Source organism: Mobula birostris, chromosome 11 (genome assembly GCF_030028105.1).
Source record: "Mobula birostris isolate sMobBir1 chromosome 11, sMobBir1.hap1, whole genome shotgun sequence".
NCBI classification, from domain to species: Eukaryota; Metazoa; Chordata; class Chondrichthyes; order Myliobatiformes; family Myliobatidae; genus Mobula; species Mobula birostris.
Window position 1 is genome coordinate 26958405 of NC_092380.1, and position 19328 is coordinate 26977732.

General features: G+C 47.6%; 1 protein-coding gene across 2 annotated transcripts in view; it reads left to right on the forward strand.

Annotated features, from left to right (window-relative positions):
- LOC140205442 (neurotrophin-4-like) overlaps positions 1-19328 on the forward strand; it is a 65662-nt gene extending 46334 nt beyond the window's left edge. For both annotated transcript variants that reach the window (XM_072273046.1, XM_072273047.1), the window contains one exon: positions 18406-19328. In XM_072273046.1, coding sequence (XP_072129147.1) covers positions 18426-19154 — 729 coding nt within the window. In that variant the 5' untranslated portion in view covers positions 18406-18425 and the 3' untranslated portion in view covers positions 19155-19328. The remainder of the gene's footprint in view (positions 1-18405) is intronic.

Genomic DNA, 19328 nt, shown 5'->3' on the forward strand with positions numbered 1-19328 from the left:
GTAATTTGTCGGTCTTTATTTATGTAGAGTTTTCCGTAAATTCTATTGTATTTCTTTATTTTCCTGTCTGCAAGAAGATGAACCTCGGGGCTGCAGATGGTGACATATGCAGACTTTGGTAATAAACTTACTTTGAACTTTGTCTCAGAGTTCAAAGGCATCTCATGTAGAAGTTAGAGTAACGCTTTACAGCATCATCAATCAGGGTTCGATACCCTCTGCCGTCTGTAAGGTGTTGGCACATCCCTGCCCCTGGCTGTGTGCGTTTCCTCTGGGTGCTGTGGATTCCTCCCACATTCCAAGGTGCACAGGTTGGGAAGAGTAAGCTGTGGGCGTGCTATACTCCGGAAGCCAACAACGCTTGTGGGCTGGACACAAACGACACATTTCACTGTAAGTTTCGATGCACATGTGAGAAATGGAGCTAATCTTTTCTTTCCTCAATCCAGCACATTTCTGCAGCCCCTGAGGACAGCGAGGAATAGGCCTTTCTGGCCCTTCTAAGCCTAGCCTAATCATCTTTGGGCTGTGGGAGGAAACCGGAGCACCCGGAGGAAACCCACACGGTCACGGGGAGAATGTACAGACTCCTTACAGGCGGCGGCGGGAATTGAACCCGGGTCGCCTGCACCATAAAGTGTTGTGCGAACCACTACGCTACCGCGCCGCCCTGGGGTCGAGATGCAGAGACCCCCAGCACCACAGGGGGATGGAGCGTGAGCTGCTTCCGGTTCGGATCTGCGGGCAGGCAGGGAGGGAGTTCTTCAGGAGGTCTCACACCGGACGCGATTCAACTCTTCAATGCCTCGCCAACGATCTTCCTCTGCTGTGAGCAAAAGTCAGCAAGGATGTTATGTGCCCTCGGGTCTTTTCATCGCTCCACCTGGAATCTCTTCTACTGACAGAAGGACACTTCGTGTTTTGTTTTTCTTGTGAATATTTCTCTCACATACTCTGCACCTCAGATGCCGCTGCAAGCAAGTTTTTCATTGCACCTGTGCATACATGTACTTGTGTGTGTGAGATAATAAACTCAAGTTTGACTTTAACCCTAAAGCTGTTTATGAGAATGGATGGAGAAGTTTCTTAACAACTCTGCAAAAGTCCCAGGCACATCTATATACAGTGTGCCCAAGACTTTTGCACTGTACTGTATTTATCAACGTGGATGGGAGAGTGACTCTGGTGGGAGCGCAGGATGCTGGGAGTGGTGAGGGTGGAGCGCCGCGGGAGGGGTGAGGGACAGGGGTGGGTGCAGACACACCCAGCCCTGAGACACCAGGCAAGGTCATTTGCTTCCAAATAGTTGGTTGATTGATCATTACCGACAGCCTCTCTGGTGCTTCCCGCTCCCTCCCCTCTCCCACCCATGATTCCCCTCTCCCTGCCCCCTTCCCACTCTCAATCCACAACAGAGACCCATATCAGAATCAGGTTTATCATCACTCACATATGCCATGAAATTTGTTTTTTTTAAGTGAAGGCAGTACAGTGCAATACATAAAATTACTACGGCACTGTGCAAAAGACGTAGGCACCCTGGCTATATATGTGTGCTTAAGGCTTTTGCACAGTAATGTAGATCAGCCCTTCTCATTGCATTCTACTCACGTCCAGTCCTCACCTTCTCCAGCCTTTCCTTCTCCTAGCCGTGAAGCCTGGTGCTCTCACCCTCCCTCGTCAGTCCCAGACCACCACACACTGGGCATAGATAGCGAGATCCTTCCACTGCCCCAGCTCTATCACATCCCCCGCTGACTGGGACGTTCTCCCACGTCAGCAACGCCTCACACATGACTCATCAGAGGGGAGCACGGGCTGAAGGCTGCTCTCCTCCTCCCGATTTAAAGGACAGTGACAGAAGGAAGTCCTTTCCGCAGATTCCCCGTGGTCGTAACGCCAGGAAGGTGGAGCTGATTGTACAGCGAGATCCAGGGATTGTATGATTAGGGTGTTCCATTCCAGTGACACTGGCAGGGTAGATGAGGCAGATTACAGGGTTAATAGCGAGATCCTCAGCAGTGTGCAGGAACAGAGAGGTCTCGGGGCCCACATCCATAGATCCTCAAAGTTGCAGCACAAGTTGATAGGGTGGATGGGAAGGCACATGGTGCGTTGGCCGTCGTAAATGGGGAACTGAGTTCAAGAGCAGTGAAGTAATGTTGCAGCTCTATAAAACCCTGGTTAGACCCTCAGTTGGAATGCAGTGTTCAGTTCTGGTGGCCTCGTCATGGGAAGGATGCGGAAGCACTGGAGAGGGTGCAGGGGAGGTTTACCAGGATGTTGCCTGGATTAGAGAGCACCATGGGGAAAGGTTGAGTGAGTTCGGGCTTTTCTCTCCGGAGCAAAGGAGAATGAGAGGTGACTTGATAGAGGTGTACAAGGTGATAGCAGGCACAGTGTGGACGGCCAGAGCCTTTTTCACAGGGCAGAAGTGATTAGTCTGACAGGGCATGATTTTGAAGTGTTTAAGCGAAGTATGGGGGGATGTTAGGGGTAGTTTTTTTACACACAGAGTGGTGGGTGCATGGAACACCCTGTCAGGGATGGTAGAGGCAGATAAATTAGGGGCATTTACGAGACTGTTAGATAGGTCCATAGGTGATAGAAAACTGGAGGGCTATTGCAGTAGGTTAAATGGTCAGCACAGCATCACGGGCTGAAGGGCCTGAACTGTGTTCTATGCTCTATAAGTGCCCTCTATGAGTAGTGTTTACACCCCGCGGAGATGTTAATGGGACTCTTCCAGCGCTTTGCGGGAAAGGCAGTGCACGTCCCTCACCCTCGGACCAGTGTCTGTCAGAGAGCTGTACGGACTCGGGTTCTTTGGCCCATCTAGCTCATGCCGTAACCGGAGAGGGGAGGCACTGGGAGAACTCGGGGTCCAGAACATTTTGACCATGTTGTCTATTTCTCAGTCAGAAGGGAAGGGTGAGACAGTGATTCAACAGGTGGTGCTGCTGCCCCACAGCCCCAGAGGCGTGGGCTTGATCCCGGCCTCCAACGCTGTTTGTGTGGAGTTTGCACGTTCTCTCTGTCATGACCATGTGGGTTTCCTCCCCGGATGCCCTGGTTTCGTCCCACATCCCAAGGACTGCGGGTCAGCGTGTTCGTTGGTCAGCTGAGCGGGATTGAGGATCCCTGACATTGGTGATCAGCCTGTGTAGGACTACCCGCCGTGACTGAGCAAGGGGCTGCCCGCACCCACACTTCCTCCTCGGCTTTAGGTAATCTCAAAGGCAGGCTTGTGCACTGTTACACCCCTCCCCGCCCACTATACACTCACCCCCTGAACAAACCTCACCCACTGGGGTTAAATCCTTCGCTCTGACTGTTGCCCCCACCTCCAGTCCCACTCCCAAGGGGAGCCCGTCGCCCACCCCCACGGCACACAGGGGCAGGGAGAGAAAGGGAGGGCGTGTGTGTGTGTGTGTGTCCGTCCCCTGAACGGCAGCCCTCAGGCAGCCTGCACCGCTGGAGGCGGGGTGGGGGGGGGGAGGTGTCGGGGAGGCGGCTGAAGGTTTGGATCAGGGTGTGGGTGGAGCGGGGCTGGGGGTAGTTGTGAGAGGGAGGGCGGAGAAGGGGGAGGTGGGCGTGAGAGGTGAGCGGGACCCACAGTTTTGCGGAGAGCACTGCCACCTAGTGGGAAGTGCCGTCTGCTGCAGGCTAGGAGCGAGTAGAAATTAGTTTTATTATCACCGACATTTGCAGCATGAGGTGAAGTTTCTTGCTTTGTAGCAGCAGCACGGTAAAAGACATAAAATTACTGTATGTTGCAAAAAAAAACAACAAATTAATACATTGTGCAAAAAACCAATAACAAGGTAGTAGTCATGAATTCATGGACCAATTGCGGAGGGGAAGAAGCTGTTCCTAAAACGTTGAGTGTCTGGCATCAGGCTCCTGTGCCTCCTGTCTGATGGTAGTAATGAGAAAAGGGCATGTCCCAGAAGATGAAGCACTTAATGATGGGTGGCTCCTTCTTGAGGCGTCACCTTTTGAAGATGTTGTTGATGGTGGGAAGGGTTGTGGCCCGTGATGGTGCGGGCAGAGTTTTCTCTTCCCGAAGCTCACAATCAATCCCTTGGTCTTGCTGACGCTGAGTGTAAGGACTTTGTTGTGACCCCACTCAAGGTGCCTCGTGCATTGCATTGGAGTCTCCAGACCAGGCAGAGTTGCAACCAGTCAGAATGTTCCCTGCGCTGCATCTATAGAAATCTGCCAGTCTTTGGCAACATACCAGATCTCCTCAAACTCCCAATGAAAAGTAGCCGCTGAGGTGCCTTCTTTCCAATTGCATTGATGCGTTGGGCCGAGGATACATCCTCTGAGATGTGGACACCCAGGAACTTGAAGCTGCTCACCGTCTCTACTGCTGGCCCCTCGATGGGGACTGGGGTGTCTTCCCCCCGCCCCCCCCGACTCCCCCTTCCTGAAGCAAGTTCACATCAGTCCCTTGGTCTTGCTGACATTGAGTGCAAGGCTGTTGTGACACCACTCAACCAGCCAATTTATCTCGCTCTGAATCTGAGCTCCTGCCAATAACACTGGTGAATTTATAGTTGGTGTTTGAGCTGTGCCCAGCCACACAGTCACACAGAGAGTAGAGCAGTAGGCTGAGCACGCATCCAGTGAGCCCCACACGGCATCAGGGACCTCAGACCAGAAAGGAAACTATGATCTGTGACAGGCATGGAGACCAATGGAGAATGTTCACTGGAAGATCAGACAGCTTCTGAAATACTCTTTCCTTGCACTCTCCCCGACCGAGAAGGACATAGAACAAATCTGAGTTCAGGTGCAGGCACAGAGGTCACTATGCAGTGCGGAGGGAGCGGCACACAGTCGGAGGGACTGTTGTCTGACGATGTGCCCTCTCCACTGTAGGGTGGGTGAAACTGCTGCCGGGACACTGCCCTGGATAAAGGATGAGAGGGCGATTCTGGGGTGTGCTCTGGTTGGTTGCGGAATCTTGCCGTGCATGTCTAACTTGTAACCGTGATTTTAGCTGGAAAAGTCGACTCGTCGAGATCTGTGTGACTAAAGGGGCAATAGTTTAATCAATACAGGGTCCTCGTCTCACCCCTGGACTTCAAGAGGTCCTGCAATTAATGTCAATTTAGTTTAACATCCGAGCATTTGAGGCAGAAGCGGGCACAGTGCGCAGAGTGACTCACCTGAGGCATTATTTTCCCGTGGTTCTCTGTCTCTGCTGCCTCATTATTGACGGATCTCCCCACAACAGCACCACTGAGAGAGGGAATACATGGAGGTTGGACATGGGGGGAAGATACAGAAGAGAGGGGAACACAGAGAGATGCAGCACAGAACCAGGCCCTTCAGCCCACTGAGTCCATACTATCCATCAACCTCCATTCACATTAATCCCACCCTAACATATTTCATTCTTCCCACATCCCCATCAATACCCCCCAGATACACCCACTCACCTACACACCGGGAGCAGCACACCGATCCGCTGCCCCTCCTAACAGTCTTTGGGATGCGCAAGGACCCTGGAACAGCAGGGGGAAACCCAAATGGTCAAAGGTAGAACATACAAACTCCACACAGACAGCACCCAGGGTCAGGATTGAATTGGGGTCTCTAGAGCTGAGCCACCGAGGGCAGCTATGGTTTTGAAACTTTGTGTCCCTGATATGAAGTGTTAACGCAGGCAAGCCCAATGACTTCTTTCTTTGGGGCACACTTCTGTTTTCCTGGATGTCCGTGAAGAAAAAGAATTTCAGGATGTGTATTGTATACTTTACTCTGATATTAAATGAAACTATTGTCAATCAACCTCTTTCACAAGTATGAGGGGTGGACACAGCAGGAGACTGGTGCAATCGAGAGTGGCTTGACCCTTGGGCAGGAATCAGGTGCGTTGGCCTGACTAAGTAGCTGCAAACTGTTGTGACTATGACTGAAGTCACCGAGGAGACACTAAAGCTGGTTATATAGAAACCTTTGTTCATCACAATAAACAAGCAGATGCTCACAAACCCAAAAGTATGTCACATTTTTATACCCTTAAGATCAAAAGGGGGGTGATTCAACACAATTATAATACAGTGATATTATGATAACAGTAATACGCAGGAGCTTTTGGAAAGCACCATGTTGGATAAGACACCGGGGCTGGACAGGATGTACCCCAGGCTACTGTGGGAAGCGAGGGAAGAGATTGCTGAGCCTCTGGCGATGATCTTTGAATCATCAATGAGGACGGGAGAGGTTCCGGAGGATTGGAAGGTTGCGGATGTTGTTCCCTCATTCAAGAAAGTGAGTAGGGATAGCCCAGGAAATTATAGGCCAGTGAGTGGTTGGTAAGTTGATGGAGAAGATCCTGAGAGGCAGGATTTATGAACATTTGGAGAGGCATAATATGATTAGGAATAGTCAGCGTGGCTTTGTCAAAGGCTGTTCGTGCCTTATGAGCCTGATTGAATTTTTGAGGATGTGACTAAACACATTGATGAAGGTAGAGCCATAGATGTAGTGTATATGGATTTTAGCAAGGCATTTGATAAGGTACCCCATGCAAGGCTTATTGAGAAAGTAAGGAGGCATGGGATCCAAGGGAACATTGCTTTGTGGATCCAGAACTGGCTTGCCCACAGAAGGCAAAGAGTGGTTGTAGTTGGGTCATATTCTGTCTGGAGGCCGGTGACCAGTGATGTGCCTCAGGCATCTGTTCTGGGACCCCTACTCTTTGTGATTTTTATAAATGACCTGGATGAGGAAGTGGAGGAATGGGTTAGTAAACTTGCTGATGACACAAAGGTTGGGGGTGTTGTGGATAGTGTGGAGGGCTGTCAGAGGTTACAACGGGACATTGATAGGATGCAAAACTGGGCTGAGAAGTGGCAGATGGAGTTCAACCCAGATAAGTGTGAGGTGGTTCATTTTGGTAGGTCAAATATGATGGCAGAATACAGCATTAATGGTAAGACTCTTGGCAGTGTGGAGGATCAGAGGGATCTTGGGGTCCGAGTCCATAGGACACTAAAAGCTGCTATGCAGGTTGACTCTGTGGTTAAGAAGGCATACGGTGCATTGGCCTTCATCAATCGTGGGATTGAGTTTGAGAGCCGAGAGGTAATGTTGCAGCTATATGGGACCCTGGTCAGACCCCACTTGGAGTACTGTGCTCAATTCTGGTCGCCTCACTACAGGAAGGACATGGAAACCATGGGAAGGGTGCAGAGGAGATTTACAAGGATGTTGCCTGGATTGGGGAGCATGCCTTATGAGAATAGGTTGAGTGAACTCGGCTTTTTCTCCTTGGAGTGACGGAGGATGAGAGATGACCTGATAGAGGTGTACAAGATAGTGAGAGGCATTGATCGTGTGGATAGTCAGAGGCTTTTCCCCAGGGCTGAAATGGCTAGCATGAGAGGGCATAGTTTTAAGGTGCTTGGAAGTAGGGACAGAGGAGATGTCAGGGGTAAGTTTTTTACACAGAGAGTGATGATTGCATGGAATGGGTTGCTGGCAGCGGCGGTGGAGGAGGAAATGATAGGGTCTTTTAAAAGGCTCCTGGATGGATATATGGAGCTTGGAAAAATAGAGGGCTATGGGTAAAGCCTAGGTAGTTCTAAGGTAGGGACATGTTCGGCACAGCTTTGTGGGCCGAAGGGCCTATATTGTGTTGTAGGTTTTCTATGTTTCTATCACTTTAGGTTGACAAATGGTTCCTTTAAGATTCATAGTGGAAGCACATTGTAATTGATAAGACACCTCTGAAAGTCCAAACACCTTTGGGGGAGACCAATGAACACAAATATTCTAGAAGCTTCTGACGACAGAGAGCCAGATACCCTAAATTAATGTCTGTTGATTGTGTACACCTGTGACTGTGTTTGATATGCTAAGTAACATCATTGGTCTGGTCTGCCAACTTGCACTCAAGTTACAATGCTGCAAACATCTTAGCCCATGCTGCCTGGTTTGATGCAGGCCAATTAATGCAACCCCATTGTCTTAATCTTTGGCTCATCTATAAGCAATCCCTTAGTCTGTGGGGCAGTTTAATTTCAATTTACTGTTTGCAATTTTCACTAAGAACTGATGGCTAATTGCAAGCTTCCTGAACTTACTTACATTTACAATGAGAGCTGAAGACTGCTTCGTGCTCCAATTAATAATGGCTAAATTCACACAACTGCAGAGTACTCCCCAGCACAAACATTTGATGAATTTGGAGCATTTTCCTTCTGCTGTTTCTCTATATGTTCTCATACGGGTTGTGAGATGTCCCCCTTGCTGGTATGTGGGATACTTGTAAAGAAAGGAAGATGCTTGCTTTTGTGGAGGAGACCAGAGTAAAAGGCCGTCAGTACAAGGGGGCAAGGGCTCTCAGATACCCAGTTCAGAAACATCTTTACCCAAAGAGTTGGAAACATGACGATGTCACCTCTAAAGGATTAAGTGATGCAAGGAAATTAAATGAGCGAGAAAGGATACAGAGATAGAGTCACAGAAAAGTATAGCACAGAAACAGGCCCTTTGGCCCGTCTAGTCCATGCCAAACCATTTAAACTGCCTAGACCCATCAACCTGCACCAGGACCATAGCCCTCCATACCCCTCCCATCCATGTACATATCCAAACTTTTCTTAAACATTGAAATCAAGCTCACATGCACCACTTGTACTGACAGCTCATCTCACACTGTCACAATCATGAGTGAAGAAGTTTCCCCTCATTTCCGCTTAAGCATTTCACATTTCACCCTTAACCCATGACCTCTAGTTGTAGTCCCAGCCAACCATAGTGAACAATGCCTGCTTGCATTTATCCCATGTATACCCCTCATAATTTAGTATCCCTCTATCAAATCTCCCCTCAATCTTGGAACATAGAACATAGAAAACCTACAGCATAATACAGGCCCTTCGGCCGACATTGCTGTGCTGAACATGTACTTACTTTAGAAATTACCTCAGGTTACCCATAGCCCTCTATTTTTCTAAGCTCCATGTACTTATCCAGGAGTCTCTTAAAAGACCCTGTTGTATCCACCTCCACCACAGTTGCCGGCAGCCCATTCCACGCACTCACCACTCTCTGCATAAAAAAACTTACCCTGACATCTCCTCTGTAGCTACTTCCAAGCACCTTAAACCTGTGCCCTCATCTTCCACATTCTAAGGAATAAAGTCCAACCTTATTCTATTTTTCCTTGTAACTTGGGTCCTCCAGTCCTGGCAACATCCTTGTAAAGTTTCTCTGCACTCTTTCAACCTTATTTATATCTTTCCTAGAGGCAGGTGACCAAAACTGCAGAGAATACTCCAAATTAGGCCTCACCAATGTATAAAATCCCATCTGCTGTACTCAATACTTTGATTTATGAAGGCCAATGTGCCAAAAGCTTTCTTTGTGACCCTATCTATCTGTGCTGCACTTTCGATGAATTGTGTACCTGTATTCCAAGATCCCGTTGTTCTACCACACTCCTCAGTGCCGTACTGTTTATTGTAGGACCAGCTAAGAGCTACTTCAGTTGGTCCTACTGAAGTGCAACACTGCGCCTGCATTAAATTCCATCTGCCTATTTCTCCAGCTGTTCTGGATCCCATTGCAAGCTCTGATAGTCCTTGCTGTCCACTGCACTCCCAATTTTGGTGTCATTTGCAAAAATGCTGATCCAGTTTACCATGTTATCATCCAGACAGTTGATATAGATGACAGACAACGATGGACCCAGCACTGATCCCTGCGGCACTCCACTAGTCACAAGCCTCCATTCGGAGAGGCAACCATCGACGACCCTCTCTAGCTTCCCTCATAAAGCCAATGTCTAATCCAATTTACTACCTCCTCTTGAATGCCAAGTGACTGAGCTTTCCTGACCAACCTCCATGTTTGACCTTGTCAAAAGATCTGATACACTGGGAGGAAGCAGGTGGATTAGTAGGCCCTCAACACCAGAAAGTCTGCAGATGCTGGAAATCTGAAGCAACACGCACAAAATGCTGGAGGAACTCAGCTGGTCAGGCTGCAGCCACGGAAGTGAATAAACGGTCGACATTTCCGGCCAAGACCCTTCTCGGGACTGGAAAGGAAGGGGGAGCACGCCAAATTAAAACAGTGGAGGTAGGGGAAGGAAATGATAGTTGAAGCCAGGTGGGTGGGAAAGGTAAAAGGCTGGAGAGGAAAGAACCTGTTAGGAGAGGAGAGTGGACCAAAAGAGAAAGTGATGGAGAAAAGGGATAAGAGAAAGGGGAGAAGGTGATAGGCAGGTGATAAGAGGTAAGAGGCTAGCATGGGGAATAGAAGAAGAGGGGAGGGAAAGAAAAATTTTTTACTGGAAGGAGAAATCGAAATTCATGCCATTAGGTTGGAGGCTACCCGAACAGAATATAAGGTGTTGCTCCTCCAACCTGACAGAGGCCTCTTCACAGCACATGTCGGAATGGGAACGTGAATGGGAATTAAAATGCTTGGACACTGGGAAGTTCTGCTTTTGACAGATGTGTTCAACGAAGTGGCCCACCAATTTACGATGGTTCTCACCAATGCAGAGGAGGCCGCTTCGCGTTAGTAGGTTAACTTGGTCACTTTTACTTTATATTTTCTTGTCGCCAAACAACTGATACTAGAACGTACAATCATCACAGCGATATTTGATTCTGCGCTTCACACTCCCTGGATTACAAATATTAAATATTAAAGATATTAAAAATAGTTAAAATTAGTAAATATTAAAAATTTGAATTATAAATCATAAATAGAAAATAGACAAATGGGAGGTAACGTAGTGCAAAAAAACCAAGAGGCAGGTCCGGATGTTTGGAGGGTACGACCCAGAGCTGGGTCAGGATCCGTTCAGCAGTCTTATCACGGTTGGAAAGAAGCTGTTCCCAAATCTGGCCGTACGAGTCTTCAAGCTCCTGAAACTTCTCCTGGAGGGAAGAGGGACAAAAAGTCTGTTGGCTGGGTGGGTCGTGTTTTCGATTATCCTAGCAGCACTGCCCTGACAGCGTGCTGTGTAAAGTGAGTCCACGGATGGAAGATTGGTTTGTGTGATGTGCTGCGCTGTGTTCACGATCTTCTGCAGCTTCTTTCGGTCTTGGACCGGATAACTTCCATACCAGGTTGTGATGCACCCTAGAAGAATACTTTCTATGGTGCATCTATAAAAATTAGTGAGGGTTTTAGGGGACAGGCCAAATTTCCTTATTTTCTCAGGAAGTAAAGGCAGTTCATAGCAACTGATGTCAGAGCCACGGGTTGGTAGTCATTCAGGCATGCCACCTTGCTCTTCTTCGGCACTGGGATTATCGTTGCCTTCTTAAATACACATGGGTGTATTTGGGAGGTGAAAGCTCGTTGGGCTGGAAGGACCTACCTCTAAGTAGGCCTGAGCAACTTCCTGTTCTCATGTCTGACAGCAAACCAACTTGAGTTCCCTATCTGGTGTGTGAGGGCTTAAAACTTGGCAGTAACCCTCACTGGGTAGGATGCGAACACAGGGTTATTAGGAGCAGCAATGGGAAATTCGGCTACTAATGTCTTGTATTCCGATCTACCTTCAGTAACCTTTCACCCCTCCTTACCAGGAATCCCTCTGCCTTTATAACTTACAAAGATCTTCCTTCCAAATGACTCACCGCCTTCGTGAACAGTTGTTTCACCTTGTCTGTACCTTAATTGAGTGACCCTTTATTTCTAAACGGTGACTTCCCCAGTGTGAAATTCTCAAAGGGGGGGATCACTCTCTCCACACCGGCCAACACCCATAAGGATCTTGTATGTTTCAATCAAGTCAAAAACCTGCAGAACCCTTCCATTCTAGACTGGGTTTTGAGCAATGAGGAAGGGTTCATTAGCAATCTTGTCGTGAGAGGCCCCTTGGGTAAGAGTGACCATAATATGGTGGAACTCTTCATTAAGATGGAGAGTGACATAGTTAATTCAGAAACAAAGGTTCTGAACGTAATAAAGGGTAACCTTGAAGGTATGAGACGTGAATTAGCTAAGATAGACTGGCAAATGACACTTAAAGGGTTGACGGTGGATATGCAATGGCAAGCATTTAAAGATCGCATGGATGAACTACAACAATTGTTCATCCCAGTTTGGCAAAAGAATAAATCAAGGAAGTTAGTGCACCCGTGGCTGACAAGGGAAATTAGGGATAGTATCAATTCCAAAGAAGAAACATACAAATTAGCCAGAAAATGTGGCTCACCTGAGGACTGGGAGAAATTCAGAGTTCAGCAGAGGAGGACAAAGGGCTTAATTAGGAAGGGGAAAAAAGATTATGAGAGAAAACTGGCAGGGAACAGACAGAAACAGATGAATTGATTATGGGGAGCAAGGACATGGCAGACCAATTGAATAATTACTTTGGTTCTGTCTTCACTAAGGAGGATATAAATAATCTTCCGGAAATAGTAGGGGACAGAGGGTCCAGTGAGATGGAGGAACTGAGGGAAAAACATGTTAGTAGGGAAGTGGTGTTAGGTAAATTGAAGAGATTAAAGGCAGATAAATCCCCAGGGCCAGATGGTCTGCATTCCAGAGTGCTTAAGGAAGTAGCCCAAGAAATAGTGGATGCATTAGTGATAATTTTTCAAAACTCTTTAGATTCTGGACTAGTTCCTGAGGATTGGAGGGTGGCTAATGTAACCCCACTTTTTAAAAAAGGAGGGAGAGAGAAACCAGGGAATTATAGACCGGTTAGCCTAACATCGGTGGTGGGGAAACTGCTAGAGTCAGTTATCAAAGATGTGATAACAGCACATTTGGAAAGCAGTGAAATCATCGGACAAAGTCAGCATGGATTTGTGAAAGGAAAATCATGTCTGACGAATCTCATAGAATTTTTTGAGGATGTAACTAGTAGAGTGGATAGGGGAGAACCAGTGGATGTGGTATATTTGGATTTTCAAAAGGCTTTTGACAAGGTCCCACATAGGAGATTAGTGTGCAAACTTAAAGCACACAGTATTGGGGGTAAGGTATTGATGTGGATAGAGAATTGGTTGGCAGACAGGAAGCAAAGAGTGGGAATAAACGGGACCTTTTCAGAATGGCAGGCAGTGACTAGTGGGGTACCGCAAGGCTCAGTGCTGGGACCCCAGCTGTTTACAATATATATTAATGACTTGGATGAGGGAATTAAATGCAGCATCTCCAAGTTTGCGGATGACACGAAGCTGGGCGGCAGTGTTAGCTGGGAGGAGGATGCTAAGAGGATGCAGGGTGACTTGGATAGGTTAGGTGAGTGGGCAAATTCATGACAGATGCAATTTAATGTGGATAAATGTGAAGTTATCCACTTTGGTGGCAAAAACAGGAAAACAGATTATTATCTGAATGGTGGCCGATTAGGAAAAGGGGAGGTGCAACGAAACCTGGGTGTCATTATACACCAGTCATTGAAAGTGGGCATGTAGGTACAGCAGGCAGTGAAAAAGGCGAATGGTATGCTGGCATTTATAGCAAGAGGATTCGAGTACAGGAGCAGGGAAGTACTACTGCAGTTGTACAAGGCCTTGGGGAGTCCACACCTGGAGTATTGTGTGCAGTTTTGGTCTCCTAATCTGAGGAAAGACATCCTTGCCATAGAGGGAGTACAAAGAAGGTTCACCAGATTGATTCCTGGGATGGCAGGACTTTCATATGATGAAAGACTGGATGAACTAGCCTTATACTCGTTGGAATTTAGGAGATTGAGGGAGGATCTGATTGAAACGTATAAAATCCTAAAGGGATTGGACAGGTTAGATGCAGGAAGATTGTTCCCGATGTTGGGGAAGTCGAGAACGAGGGGTCACAGTTTGAGGATAAAGGGGAAGCCTTTTAGGACCGAGATTAGGAAAAGCTTCTTCACACAGAGAGTGGTGAATCTGTGGAATTCTCTGCCACAGGAAACAGTTGAGGCCAGTTCATTGGCTATATTTAAGAGGGAGTTAGATACGGCCCTTGTGGCTAAAGGGATCGGGGGTATGAAGGGAAGGCTGGTGCAGGGTTCTGAGTTGGATGATCAGCCATGATCATACTGAATGGCGGTGCAGGCTCGAAGGGCCGAATGGCCTACTCCTGCACCTATTTTCTATGTTTCTATGTTTCTATGTTTACCCGCCTCTCCACACAAGACTGTCCACCAATTCCAGTTGTTCAACAAGAGAAACGTCTCTGAGCTGTTTCCAATGCACTGACTTCCTGACGCTCCACACAAACCTGCTTCCTCTCAGGCCATCAGAACCCTCTATCCTCTCTCCCCCATGGGCCTAAAAATGAGACCCTTACTGTAACCAGTTTTCTAGGCGCGCTGTCACTTATGCACCAAGAGGATGAAACTTACAATGTAAGAGAAAAAAAGAGTGTTGAACGTTGGGAAAATATTCCTTTCAATTTTCAATTGGGAAAATCTGTACCAACCGGCCCACAGTCATAAAAGATCTTTTTGATTTCTCTCTCAATAATTCATGGCTAAATTAGTACTACTATTGCAGAGTTCCGCCCGATTTAAGATGATCAAGTAACTGGAAAAACGGTAAATTTTCACCTTTTTAAATCCGGGCCAAATTCAGTCCCTGTTCATTACTGAGGCTTTGTTATGAGATGATTAAAATTTTTCACTTGGCCAAAGTCATAAATACAATCCCAAGCCGATGCAGAGGGTCTTTCCCTCAGCAGCCAAGGGTCCCACCCTCCGTTTTGGGCCCCATATCTAAGAAAACGTGCTGGTGTAGGAGAGGGTCCAGAGGAAGTTTACAATCCTGGGAATGATTGAGTCATGGAAAAGTACAGCATAGAAACAGGCCCTTCAGCCCATCTAGTCCATGCTGAACCATTTAAACTGTCTAGTCCTATTGACCTGCACCAGGACCATAGCCCTCCATATCCCTACCATCCATGTATCTATCCAAACTTCTCTTAAATGTTGAAATCGAGTTTGCAAGCAGCGCTTGTGCTGGCAGCTCATTCCACACTCTCACAACTCCTCTGAGTGAAGAAGTTTCCCCTCATGTTCCCCTTAAACTTTTAAGGGTTAATATACAAGGAGCGTTTGATGGTCTACACCTGTACTCGCTGGAGTTTAGAAGAATGAGGGGGAGATCTCATTGAAACCTACCAATATTGAAGGGCCGGAATAGAGTGGACATGGAGAGGATGCTTCCAATAGTGGGAGAATCTAGGACCAGAAAGTGCAGCCTCAGAATACAAGGACCTCCACTTTGAATAGAAATGAGGTGGAATTTCTTTAGCCTGAGGGTGGTGAATCCCTGGAATTCATTCCTGTGGAGGCTGTCATTAGGTACATTTAAAGTGGAAGCTAATAGGTTTTTGATTACTAAGGGAGTCAAAGGTTACGGGGAGAAAGGTTATGGGATTGAGAGGGAAAAGAAATCAACCATGATCAAATGGTAGAGCAGACTTGATGGGCTGAATGGCCTAATTCTGCTCCTATGTCTTACGGTTTTAGGGACAAGAGGTCTCTCCCTCCAAGGGCAGGAAGCCGGGAAGTATCGCCAACATGTTTGTTGGAATTGTGATTCACAGCTTGTTATCCCAGTCACAGTCTGACTGGGACTCGACTCCCGAGGCTAAGCAAAGAAACCTCAGCATTACAGAGTTGTGCAACAGCCAAGTAGAAGACTCAGCCCATCGTGTCCATGGCGACCATTGAGTACTTTCCCACACTGGTGCTTTTCAGCCTTGGTGTTTCTCTAGATGTCCTTGTGACCGGTAGGTCCTCAGGGCTGGACTGGATATACCCCAGATTACTACGGGAAGTGAGGGAAGGGATTGCTGTGCATTTGGTGATGACATTAACATCCTCACTGGAGTGCTGTCAGATGATTGGAAGGCGGCAAATGTTATTCCTTTGTTCAAGAAAGGCAGTAGGGATAATTCTGCCAATTTTAGACCACTGAGTGGTGGGCAAATTATTGGATTCTTACAAACAGGATTTATGAGCATTTGGAGAGGCATAGTCTGATTAGAGAAGTCAGCATGTCTTTGAGAAGGGAAAGTCATTGCTTATGAACCTACCTATTTCTTCCTGTGACAAAACAAATGGATGAAAGTAGAGCAGTAGATGAGGTTTATATGGATTTTACTAAGGTGTTTGACAAGGTTCCCTGTGCTGGGCTCATTCAGAATGTCAGGAGGCAGGGGATCCAGGGAAATCTGGCTGTGTTGATTCAGAATTATCTTGCCCGCAGATGGCAGAGGGTGGTTGCAGATGGAGTATATTCTGCCTGGAGGTCAGTGACCAGTGGTGTTCCTCTGGAACCCCTGCTGTTTGTGATTTTTGTAAATGAACGGATGAGGAAGTGGAAGAATGGATTTAATAAATTTGAAGATGACATGAAGGTTGGAGGCACGTGGATAGTGTGCGAGGCTGTTGTAGATTACAACGGGACATTGATAGGATGCAGAAATGGGCCGAGAAGTGGCAGCTTGAGTTCAAACTAGAAAAGTGCAAGTTGATACACTTTGGAAGGTCAAACTTGAAGGCAGAGTGCAAGGTTAATGTCAGGATTCTCAGCAGTGTGGAGAAGAGAGATCTTGCGGTCCAGTTCCACAGATCCGTCAAAGTTGTCATGCAAGTTGATAGAGTTGTTGAGAAGGCACATGGTGTGTTGGCCTCCATTAGTCATGAGATAATGTTACAGCTCCTTTCTACTGTTAATTTAACTGAAGAACTTCTTGAGATTATCCTTACAAATCCATCTCATATCCTTTCTTTACTCTCCTGATTTCCCTCTTAAGCCTGGTCTTAAACGTTTTACATTTGTCGAGAGATGTATTCGTACACAGCTGCCTAAACATAATATACGCTTCCTTCTTTTTCCTGACCAGTGCCTCGATATCTCTCATCAGTCAGCATTCCCTGAATTTGATACGTCAACACTTCACCCTCACAGGAACATGCCGCCCTTAGACTCTTGAGATGACACTTTTAAAGCCTCCCGTTTGCCAAATGTTCCATTGTCTTTAAAAAGAGTCACCCAGTTGACTCCAGCTCGATCCTGCCTAATGTCCTCAAAGTTGGTCCTGCTCCAGTTCAGGACTTTAACCTGTGGACCTGCTCTATCTTTTTGCATAATTATTGTAAAACTAACTGAGTTGTGGTTATTGGACACAAAGTACTCACCGACTGGCACTTCAGTTACTTGTCCCGTCTTGTTCCCTAAGATGAGATCTGGTATTGTCTCCTCCTGAGCAGGCTCCTCTATAAATTGCTTGAGGAAATTGTCTTGGATGCACATCACCAATTCCACCCATCCAGGCCTGTGAACTCTGGGAGACCAAGTCAATACTGGGAAAATTGAAACCTCGAACTATCACTAACCCACTACTCTCACAACTCCGTGCAATTTCTCGACACATCTACTCCTCAAGTTCCCACTGACTGTTGGAGGATCTATAATACAATCCCTACCAAGGTGATCATCCCCTTCTTATTTCAAAGTTTTATCCAAACTTTAGATGATCCCTCAAGAATATCCCCTCCAGGCACTGCTGTCATTCCTCTTATCAAAAAGGTAACAGCCCCTTTCCCACTCCCTGTTCCCCTGTCACGCCTAAGGTTTTGGTTTCCCAGAACACTGAGCCGCCAATCCTGCCCTTCTCTCATAAACACATAGATGCTGGAAATCTGGAGCACTCACACAAAATGCTGGAGGAACTCAGCAGGCTAGGCAGCATCTATGGAGTCCTAATGAAGAGTCTGACCCGAAATGTCAACTTTGATGCTGCCAGACCTGTTGAGTTCCTCCAACACCTTGTGTATCCTGCCCTCCTCTCAGTCACAGTATCCCAGTCGGTAGAGGTGATCCACGCCCTCAGTCCGGTGCCGTGTGATCACAGAAACAAACTCCACTCTGACAGCCGCAGAGGTCAGGATCGAACCTGTGTCACTGCAGCTGTATGGGTCATTCCCACTTCCCCTCCACCCCTCTGGTCTGACCTAAACTTGCCAGTCTGCTCGTACGTCGAGATGTCCGTGGAGGAATGTTGCCGACTGGCATGCTGTAGGCGGCAGGAGTATGTGCTGAGAGGCATCAGTGCAGCCATTGCAAGGGCTCAGTGGGGAAGGACCACAGTGTAGGGTTCTCCCGCTAGCAGACAGGGAGGAGGCAGCTTGGGTAAGGAAGCCTCTCAATTTCTGTGATAGTGTATCACCCTTGGGGGCCAAATGATTGGCACCAGTCCTCTTGGCTTTAAGAAATGTAATAGAACACGACTTTACACGTTGACTATGGATGTACGAATCAAAAGTTATTGCATGGTCTATTCTTGTAAATATGTTTTTTATCATGAATAAAGTTTTTTTTTGATTTTAAAAAGTTCTCGCTTCCTGTCGTGGTGTACTGCTTTGATCCTGCGCTTTGTCTGGGTCCGCGTTTAACCACAGGTCTTCTCTCTCCGCAGGTCAGTGAGGGAGCAGAGTGATGGTCATCCTCCTTTACACCATGGTCATTTTGTATCTTGGCAACATCCAGGCTGCTCCCCTACAATCAAACAGCGGCTCCCAAGACCGTGGCTCTGACTGGGCCAGACAGGGGCTGCCGGCCCTGCTGACGGATGGCGAGCTGGACGGAGAGGTGACCGGGGAGAGCCCACCAGATGAGGCGATGCTGGACGTGCAAGGTCTTGACTCCGAGGTCTCGGGCAGGGAGTGGGATCTCTACTCCCCGAGGGTTATCCTGGCCAGCAGACCCCCCGGCGACCCGCCCTTGCTTTTTATCATGGAGGAATCGCTGAGCCAGACGGAGTTGGCCAACAGGACTTCACGGGTGAAGAGGCAGTCCCCGAGCGTGGGTGTGGACCCTTCCCGCCGGGGCGACCTCTCCGTCTGCGACAGCAGCAGCGAGTGGGTGACCAGCCGGAAGGTAGCAGTGGATGTCCTGGGCAAGACGGTGACCATCCTGACCGAGGTGCCCACCTCCACCGGCCCCCTGAAGCAGTACTTCTACGAGACCAAGTGTAACACTCGCTCCTCCACCGCACAGGGCGGGTGCAGGGGCGTCGACAAGAGGCACTGGATATCCGAGTGCAAGACCAAACAGTCGTACGTGCGAGCCCTGACCATGGACGCCCAGAAGCGGATGGGGTGGCGGTGGATACGGATAGACACTTCCTGTGTTTGCACACTGATCAACCGGACAGGGAGACTGTGACCCTTCTCCTTCCCTGGGCCCAATTCCAAAACCACCCCCTCCTTTCTATTTGATGTTATCTATATTGTTGTAAATATATAAAATATATAAATTATTTCACTAAGTTTTATGGATTGCATGTAAAAAGTTATGTTTATACTTTGAACTGTTGTATTTATTCCTGAATTTACATAT